At 33.9% G+C, this 10,276-nt stretch overlaps 1 protein-coding gene across 1 annotated transcript in view; it reads left to right on the top strand.

Moving 5' to 3' along the window:
* TMEM33 (transmembrane protein 33) overlaps window positions 1-8,594 on the top strand; it is a 21,946-nt gene extending 13,352 nt beyond the window's left edge. Inside the window, exons 6-7 of the mRNA XM_023224611.1 lie at window positions 1,259-1,342; window positions 6,041-8,594. Coding sequence (XP_023080379.1) covers window positions 1,259-1,342; window positions 6,041-6,170 — 214 coding nt within the window. The 3' untranslated portion in view covers window positions 6,171-8,594. The remainder of the gene's footprint in view (window positions 1-1,258; window positions 1,343-6,040) is intronic.
* The last annotated feature ends 1,682 nt before the right edge of the window (window positions 8,595-10,276 follow it).

The raw sequence follows: 10,276 nt of genomic DNA, 5'->3' as shown, positions 1-10,276 counted from the left end.
GTATTGTGATATGGGATAATCACCAAGATATAATAAGTTAAATGTAGTTGTGTAGGGTGTTCTCCATTTATATTTGTAGGGCATATGTATGTAAGGACATAGATATGTTTCTGTCTCAGTTTTTTGGGAATGATAAACCATCTCTGTCCTAGAGTTGTTAAACAGATTTAGTGAATTATAAAATGAGCACTATCTTAGTGTTGGTCATTATATACACTTGTATATATACATTTCTGAAAGGACATATTTGAGACTGTGTTATAAGTTTGAGGAAAGGGCTAATTTGTATGATGGGAAACTTGTTTTTTAAGTGAATATTTTCTATTTCTGTTTTCTGTGTTGTGTCTCTTACATTTACACTTTAAAAAGATAAAAATTTGTCAAATTATTGGGGAAAATGGATGTTGCATTTGTTTAGTGGTAAGTTTGTAATCATGTAAATTATTTTTGTTATGAAAGTAATACAATTTAGAAGAAAAGGCTAAAAAATTAACCTAATAAAACACATTTGGCTTCTTGATATATTTCTTCCAATTAAAAAAAAATAGTTGTAATTATATGTGTAGTTTTATATTCTGCTTTTTTCAAAGTTGCTATGTAATTTTCATAACCAAGATTCTAGGTAGTTGCATGTTAAATCTATTAAATAACCGTAATGTAAGTTGTTTAATTCTGCTTCACATTAGGTTGTTGCCACATTTTGTTTGTAGTTATTTCAGTGAATGTCTTAATTCAGATAGGTTTTCTTAGAGAAGAATTCCAGACTTGGTATTTCATGAACATATATATAATTCTTGGAGTATTGTAATTGTGTTTTTTAACCAAGAACAATAATTAGTATAGGCTATGTAGGTTTACTAATGAGCCAGTGTATTTTTTGTGGTTGGCGGGGGAGTGTTTGTTTTTTTTAATATATATAAAATAAGTCACTTTTCATTTGCATATTTTATGAAGATTTACAACTTGATTTCATCAATTAGTAATTATGTAACATTTTCTGATTTATTTAGTATTTTAAAAAATTTCAAAAGTAGTACATACAAGAATACATCTATAAAAATTTAACATTTTACTCTTTACCAATCACATACATTCTTTTATATCCAAGGATAACTTGGATTTAGACATGATAGATTTCACTATGACCATTTGATGAATGAAGATACACATATTCTCCAGTTGAATTGCCTTTAAGTTTTGAGAGCATACACATGAATTAATAATGTATATTTATCACCCTTGTATTTTTTTATTTCAGTGGTCAAGGAAGTTTGCTCCAACCTTTTATATACTATAGATTTCTTACTCTTCGATATTCGTCTCGAAGAAATCCATATTGTCGGTAAGCTGATGATTATTTTATGCATGATTTGTTGAGAGTATTATGAATATATAGTATTTGTAATTCTTAAGAGTTACTTAGTTAATGTGTTAGAATTTAGAAGCAAGCAGTGTTTTGGTAATTTTAAGTTGTAGGCCTTAGAATGTACTGGGGTTGGTGAGGAAGTGGTTGTATTTCTTTTTGGAAACTGAGACTGCAGTTATCTACGCCACCTCTACAGCACTGCTAAAACTTAGCAAATTTTAAAATGTGTGAGACATAGGTTCCATTCTCAACTTTCCTAGTTGAAGAAACAAAACACATGTCAATTACATAAACAATGATTAGGATACAGTATTCACTATCCAATAGGTAATGAATGCCATACGTTTGCTTTATTATATCAGTACTGCAGTCCACAGAAGGGAGATATCATTGGGCCAGAAGATAGATGAGCCCAGGAAGGTTTCACAAAATTGAGATTGTTGGAGGAATAAAACTTTTGAATAGTGAAAATAGGGAAAACCATTTTAGGTGGGGAAATAGTAGGAGCAAGAGAGATGAGAAGCACAGGCCATATTTGAGGAACTTTATATAGAGCTGTTTTGACTCTAATGGAGATTCTGAGTGGTGAATTGCTGGAGCTAAGATTAGAAAGGTATATTGGAGCCATATTATAAAACTTCTTGAGTTTTAGAGTAAGAAGTTTGGAATTTATCTTTTAGGTGAATGGGAATGATGGTTTTGACATGGTCAGATGTTCTTCTGATAGCCTTGTGCCAGAAGAGTTTGAAGCAGAAAAATGGGGAAGCAGAGAAATTTTGGGGAATTACTGTAGTTTTCAGGAATGGAGGCTTAAATTAATATACACTAAATTATACATTCTGATCTCAAGCATTGGAGTAAAACTAAAATGAATAGATGTTTTTAATAGCTTTAAAAATGATACTCAGATACTAATATTAACATAGTCTATTTTCAAGTTTAAAATAATGGAGTATAATTCAGCCAGAAATCCAATGAGTGCATTACAGCAATCTGTACATATTTTCATAAGTACAGTAAAAAGAACTTGAATTTGAATGCTGACCCATCGTTAACTAGTTGTGTGACTAGACAAGTTATTTAAATTTGGATTTCTTCATTAGTAGAGGAAATAACTCCTTCTGGGGGTGAAGTGAAGTAATATTTTAAAAGTACTTAGACTGTTACATTCTTACTAGTTTATTTTCGTTATTCTATGATCTGATTGACCGTTCAGAGTGTTTTTGTGCTCTACTAGACAATGTCTTTTTTATAATACTTTCTAAAATAGAACTTACTTTAGACATTCGTTCTTAATGAGTCTCTGGTAGCAAATTAACATTCATTTTTACTTGATTTCATGAGTTTTAGCCTTTTTTCTTTCTGGTCCCTATATTCATTTCAGACATTATGTTATAGTTTTTTGCCCTGACATCTGTTATTTTAATCAGCACATTTGTTTTTCTGTGCTTCTTTGTGCCTCCTTCTCCATTCCCATTTTCTCCACATACCCTTAAATCATGTTAGTACATCTAGAATTTAGTTTTCAGAGGACTGAAAAGGAAGGAATAGCGGTGAATCAAGATAACACAAATATGTGCTAGTAAACATCTTCAAAGCTCTCTTACAAGGACCCATTTTAATCAAAACCATTGGGAAGTTAATGGAAAATATTTCAACTTGTAAATATTGATAAATAGGCTATAAAACTATATTTTCAATTCTACAGTTTTTTAAATTAAAGGTTTTGAGACCATCTGTATTCACAGTTTGTACCATTTTCACTATGATATTTATTCTCAAGTTGGTGGTTTCAGTTCTTTTTGGATATCTAGTACAGATTGTCTATAGCTGTGCTGTCCAATACAGCACAGCAACCACATTTAACCATTTAAATAAAATTCATAAAACTTAAAACTCAGTTCCCTTGAGCACAGTTCACGTGGGTACTCAAAAGCCATATGTTGCTGGTAGAAACTGTGGGTCAGCACAGATATGCAAAAGTTTTATCATTGCTCAAAGTTCTGTTGTCAGTGCTGTTAAGGAACTCTGTAACTTGGTCTGTCAGCACACATAAGCAACAATTTTATCATTGCTCAGAGTTCTGTTGTCCACGCTGTTAAGGAACTTTCTGACTTGGTCTGTGCCAGTGATGCAGCCAGTAATAAAAGAACTAGCTACGTGACTTTAGTGAAAGCAATTGACTTCATTAGTCCTCATATCTTCTAGCTTTATTCATTTGACTGATTGGTTAAAACAGGGATTGTATGTTGATGAACTTATGTGGAATTAAAATATCTTCTTTCAGAGGTACTCACTGCTGAGTAAATTAGACAGCTATGTAAGTCAGTGTGATGACGAAGGTGCTCTGAAAGTGTAGAGAACAGACAGAGACAAATGAGAATTCACTGAGGAGGTGGGGACATAAGCCAAATCTTTAAAGAATGAATCTGAGTTCTGACACATGGGTGCCTGAAAAGTGCTTAGCATACTTGAGCTCAGGAAGTATATAGAGGATTGATAAATATCTCTGTCCAGAAAGGTAGATGTTAGAAAGGACTACATCATGAAAGGGTTTGGATTTTATTTTGAGATAAGGAGAGCCTTTGAAGATTGTAACATGGAGAGATTGGGAACCCCCATGATGAAATCTGATTTAGAAATATTCCAGAAAATGGATTGCAAGCTCACCAAGAGAAGAAAAATACCAATTTGGAGACTGTTAGAGTAGTCTAGAGCCTGAACTAATCCAGTGGTAAAAGGAAAAGGGGACAAATATGAAAGGTATTAGGAGGTAGGATATTAAGGCTTGAGAGAAAAGAGTAAGTTAAAGACCCGCGGGTTTCTGGCCTGGAAGCCTAAGAGTTGTAATGGTGCGCTCATGAAGACAGGAGATACAGGAAGGTCAGGTTTTGGAAAATTATGCATTACTCCAAATATTATTATTTCTGTCTTTCTGTACAAGCATATTGAATACTTGTTTAGAAAAGTAATTTGTTGCTTTTTTTCTAACCATAAAAGCAAAACAGGACACAGAAGGGTAGAATAGGAGTTGCATCTTTATACAGGATGAATCAGCACATAAGGTGAAAATTGTGAATGATTAAAATTACCTTTGATGATCCTTCATATCACTTATAAATGTCAGTACAGTATACATGATTTTATGTATACTAGCCTGTATAGTATATGTGATGTGTACAGTATGTAATAATACTTTGTAGGCAGTGAGCACAGTTAAGGCATAGGCAAAGCCCACATGGTTTTGGGCACAAGCATGTAACATAAGTCCATGATAGGAGCGAGGGCAGGGAGTGGCAGGAGATGGGACAGAAAATTAGATGGAGACTAGATTGTGGAGGGTATTGGGTGTTACGCTGAGGACTTGGGCTTTAGTCTGAAGGCATAAAAGAGTCATAGTTCAGTGTAATTTCCAACTGGGAAGTTACATTTACTGAACATCTTCCGTGTCATATTTAAACTTCACCACAACTCAGAATTATTTTACAGAAGAGGAAATCTCTGAGGGGAAATATGTACATTTAGGGAAATAGTAGGTGAATAAGTATATACAGTGCCCATGTTATATATTTTTTCTTGTTCTCTTTTAAAAAACTAGTTGAAATTGCATAAGTTAAATGTGAAAATGTGACTCTAAGACAAAATATATAATTTTTAAAATAGAATCTGAGGTTTTAGAGATAGCCATTTATTAAATACCTTTGTTAAATGGGTGTTTCCACCCATAAAAGATGTAGATGTAGAGTTTGAGAATTTCATTGTATTTTGTGTTTTCTCTACGGTGAATTCTAGTTATTCTTTTACTTCACATTCTAATGGCTATGATATATTCCTTCATCGGCATTTGTTTAGCATTAGAGGCATACTTCAGAAATATCGTGGGAGTGGTTCCAGAACACCACAATAAAGTGAATATCACAATAAAGCTGTCAGATGAATTTTTTGGTTTTCCAGTGCATACAAAAGTTATGTTTGCACTCTACTGTAGTCTGTTAAGTGTGCAATAGCATTACTATCAGCAATAAGGCTGTTTTGCTTTCTTATCATTCATCCGTTCACAGAAATAGCACTTTTGATTTCCTTCAGGAACTTTTCCTTTGCATTCACAGCTTGGCTATTTGGCACAAGACGTCTAGCTTTTGGCCTGTCTTGGCTTTAGCCATGCTTTTTTCACTAAGCTTAATCATTTCTAGTTTTCATCCAAAGTGACAGACATGGGAGCCCTCCTTTCACCTGAGCACTTGCAGACCATTGTAGAGTTATTAATTGGCTTAATTTCAATATTGTGTCTCAGGGAATAGGTGGGTCTAAGGAGAGGGAAAGAGACCAACCAGGAATGGCCTTGATTAAGTGCTTTGTCTTATATTTGTGCAGTTTGTGGTGCCCCAAAACAGTTATAATAGTAACACCAAAAAGCATGATCACAGATCACCATAATAGATACAGTAATAATGAAAACATTTGAAATAGTGGGAGAATTGGCAAAGTGTGACGCAGAGACATGAAGTGAGCACATGCTGTTGGAAGGTGGCGCTGATAGTCTTGCTGTATGCGGTGTTGCAACAAACCTTCAATTTGTAAAAAATGAAATATCTGTGGAGTGCAATAAAATGAGGTAAGCCTGTGTATTGCTTTTTCCTTGTGTTTCTCAAAGAAAACTATTTTATCTTGCAGGACCTTATTTAATGAACTGAGGATTGTTGTTGAACACATAATAATGAAACCTGCTTGCCCACTGTTTGTGAGAAGACTTTGTCTCCAGAGCATTGCCTTTATAAGCAGATTGGCACCAACAGTTCCGTAGTTTAATATCTAGTTAAGCTACAGATATAGTATAAGCATTATTAGCAGCTGGTACTTCTGCTAGGGGTTGTAAATTCCAGGTGTTACACTGACCTCAATCCAATTTACATAATTTACATAAATGCATCTCAGTGGAAAAATCATTTTCTTGGCATGTTAAATCAAGCTTAAAAAGTTTTGAGAAAATTTTACTGCGCTGTGTTGCTAATGGTTAAAAAGTCTGTATCTAGTGATACATGTACCAATTTTTTAAAAAAGATGCTGTTGTGCCTATATCATGAAGTACATTTATTTCTCTTGTAAAAATAGCTCTAAAATTTGTTTCAACCAAATTGGTAACCTGAGTTTATATCTGGCATGAGTTTATTATGGTGATAAACATATGTGAATTCGGTACATTTTGAGACAGTATTCTACCATTCAGTAATTTTGGTTAATGATTTTAACACTTCTCAGTGTATTTAATTTCAAATTGTTTTTTAATTGGTTTTATGCTGCTTTGTTAGGACAGATGTGTTTTGAATGTACCATTATAAGAAGAATTCTGTGTATCTTAAACTACGACCTTCTAAAATTTTATTTCCATAAGTACTTCTGTGGCCTTGAGTATTTTTTAAAAGGCTCAACTGTAAGCCTCTTAGCCAACTGGATAAATATTTGGGGTCACCTTGCCATTGAAAGCAGAAAGCAGTAGTGACACAGCTTTCCCTTCAGAGAACCATTGAGAAACAGTTCTCAAATAGGAAATCCTTCTTTTACTAATGTGGACATACAGATTATTCGTATTATAGTTTGTAGAACTACCTAGTTCAGAATCTTGACTGCCAGTTTTCTTGGTTTCTTAGGCTTGAATTTTCATTGACAATTGAAACAGTTTAGATGCCTTTTGAAAGGAATGTAACGAAGATTTAGCATCTGACTATATGTGTGTCTCTTCTGAAATAATAATGGAGAGTATACTGTAGATTACATGTTTACCCATCAAATCTGACTTAAAAGGTTAAATGGAAGGTTTTATAGGTAAGGTAATTGATTGGGAATGGAGTAGGGGGAGGAGTTGTGGGGGAATAGTGTGCATTTCAGTCTCTTAATGCATAGATAAATTTAGGGGAATTGGATGTATTATGCAACTTTGATTTGGGTTGTAAAATGTGTTAAATCCCATCAACTCTTTTATAAAATTCATGCTGATCTTCGTTACCGTTGCATGATTGGAAATGTTTAAAACATTGTACAGTTTTAGTACAGAGTAGTGTAATGTTTTTTGTGACCAGTTTTTGTCTGCATGTAATCTGAATTTCTCAAATACATTCATTAGTAATTTATCAGTAACATTAGTTTTATTTTTGTTCATCTTCCTAATCTATAAAAAGGGGGTATTCTTAGGATAAATACATGAAAAATTATACTTGATAGCTTAACTGTAATCAGCTATTTTTGTATTTTTGTAATATTTGTCCACAAAGTTGGAGAAGCAGCCTCATAATATACAGTTGATTTTGTGTGTATGTGGCGAGTCTTATTGTCACTATATAAGTAATCTAATGGTTTTAGAAACTAAATTTTCTAGAGCAATAAAATGACTATAATGTTAAGTAAACATAACATTGATTTCTAATTATGTTTTTAAAAATGAAGTCTTGAATTATGTCAAGAAATTTTGGCAGCTGAAGGCTTTTCCTATAATTTAAAAAAATCTTTTAGATTTATAGAAGAGTCAGAAATGTACAAGAGAGGTTTTTTGTTTTGTTTTTGTTTTTTGAGACGGAGTCTCTCTCTGTCACCAAGGCTGGAGTACGGTGGCGTGATCCTGGCTCACTGCAGCCTCTGCCTCGCGGGTTCAAGTGCTTCTCCTGCCTCAGCCTCCTGAGTAGCTGGGACTACAGGTGCACGCCACCATGCCTGTAGTCCCAGCTGTATTGTAAAAATACAAAATTTTTGTATTTTTAGTAGAGATGGGGTTTCACCATGTTGGCCAGGATGGTCTCGATTTCCTGACCTCGTGATCTGCCTGCCTTGGCCTCCCAAAGTGCTGGGATTACAAGTGTGAGCCACCGCGCCTGGCCAAGAAGAGTTCTTTTGCATACCCTTGTAATCAGCTCCTCTCATGTTAACATTTTACATAACTGTAGAACGTTTGTCTAAAGTAAGATATTAGCCCCAGAACAATACTACTAACTGAAGTATAAAACTTATTTGAATTTCAACAGTTTTTTTTCATTTCTTATTTTCCTTTTCTGTGCTCTGTTTATACCATGATCCATGATTTTTTTTAAAAATCATGATTGTCTTTTAAATATCTGTGTGTCTGTTTTGAGTTTTTCCTTTTTATTTTGAAAAGTACTGTTGGTCAAGATAATTGGTCAGTGATCCATGTTGGTTTTAACAAAAAGAATTTTAACATTAAAACTACTACAATATAAAACAACACTGTGCTTTAAATTGAGGTTTTGTGTCATTATAGCAGAATTACAATATTTCTGATATACTCATGTTTGACAAGTTGAAACAGATTTGTTTCTTAAAGGAAGGTTTAATATACAAAAAAGGTACTCTTAAACTCACAAAAAAGTAAATTTTACAATTTGAGCATTACTAGACGTTTAGTTTGCATGAACTCATAGTTAGAAATTCTGCAATAGAAATATCTACAACCAGCTGATTTGGAATTTGAAATTACAGTGTTACATGTATACCTATCAAATTAAAATTAAGGAAATAAAATGGCAATATATAGAATGAATGTAGTAAGAGAAATTAACTCTTTACTGCATCGTTCAACTTATTGTTAATTACAGGTTTAAAAGAAGTTCATTTAACATCCAGAGTGTCTAATTCTTCAGGAAGTGGTGTAGTACCATTGTTCTTCCAGCACTTAAATATTAAACCTTTTTGGATAGATGGAAGCCTTATACAAAATCTACTTTATTTTAGCAAGGATTCTCTGTCCTTTTGTATAGTTGGTACCTTATTAATTTAAACTCTAATATCAGTCTAAAGAGAAATTTATTAAGTGCAATTTGTATTTAGTTTTTTTGGGGGAATAAAATTCAGAGGTAGATCCTCCTAGAAGAAAGAAAGAAAGCGAATTTTTAAAGAAAGTTAGACTTTGGCCGGGTGCGGTGGCTCACGCCTGTAATCCCAGCACTTTGGGAGGCTGAGGAGGGCGGATCACGAGGTCAGGAGATCGAGACCATCCTGGCTAACACGGTGAAACCCTGTCTCTACTAAAAATACAAAAAATTAGCCGGGCGTGGTGGTGCGCGCCTGTAGTCCCAGCTACTTGGAGGCTGAGGAAGGAGAATGGTGTGAACCCGGGAGGCGGAGCTTGCAGTGAGCCGAGATCTCACCACTGCACTCCAGCCTGGGCGACAAAGCAAGACTCCGTCTCAAAAAAAAAAAAAAAAAAAAAAGACAGTTAGACTTGAATATTTAAGAATGTCCTTTACAGAGAACATCAAGGCCAGCTATAATATTAAACTAAAAATTATGAAAAATTAGTAGGTTCTGTTACAGAGCTAAGAATGATGAAATTATCAATACTTCCCTTCTTCCTAAAAATCCAGACCAAAACTTCAGGTTAGGTTTCTAAGTTTAGGACATGAATATTATTTTTTCTGGAAAAGAAGATGAGTATATGTGTACTAAGACAAGTAGAACTGAGAGTTTTTATTTTAAAGTTTTAGTTCAGAATAACATTAATTTTGAGAGATTGAGGTGAAGAACCTTAACTAATGCTAATGCTTAGGAGTTTATTTTGATTAACATAGTTATTTTGACCACCACCTCTTCCTTCCTCAACCTCCTTAGAATCTGACAGTCTCAAAGCTGTCACACAAATTAGACTAATTTTGACACTTTGAAATGAAAACTTGAAAGAAGTAGCCACAGACAGTTATGTTTATAATCAGTAGGTGGCACTCTTTCCTCAGGTAGCCCCCCATTTTTACATGGTGTGTTTGAAGGTTAAATGCCACCAAAAGTGCTGAGTCAGCTATAAAACTAAGTCCCTGAATTCCATGGCCCTTTTAAATATGTAATCATTCAAGATTGAAAAAATATTAAGCATTTTTTGTTTGCTTGCTTGTTTGTTTTTGAGATGGAGTT

This window comes from Piliocolobus tephrosceles, chromosome 3 (genome assembly GCF_002776525.5).
Source record: "Piliocolobus tephrosceles isolate RC106 chromosome 3, ASM277652v3, whole genome shotgun sequence".
NCBI classification, from domain to species: domain Eukaryota; kingdom Metazoa; phylum Chordata; class Mammalia; order Primates; family Cercopithecidae; genus Piliocolobus; species Piliocolobus tephrosceles.
Note: the sequence above shows the minus strand (reverse complement) of the source record. Positions and strands in the feature narration are given on the sequence as shown.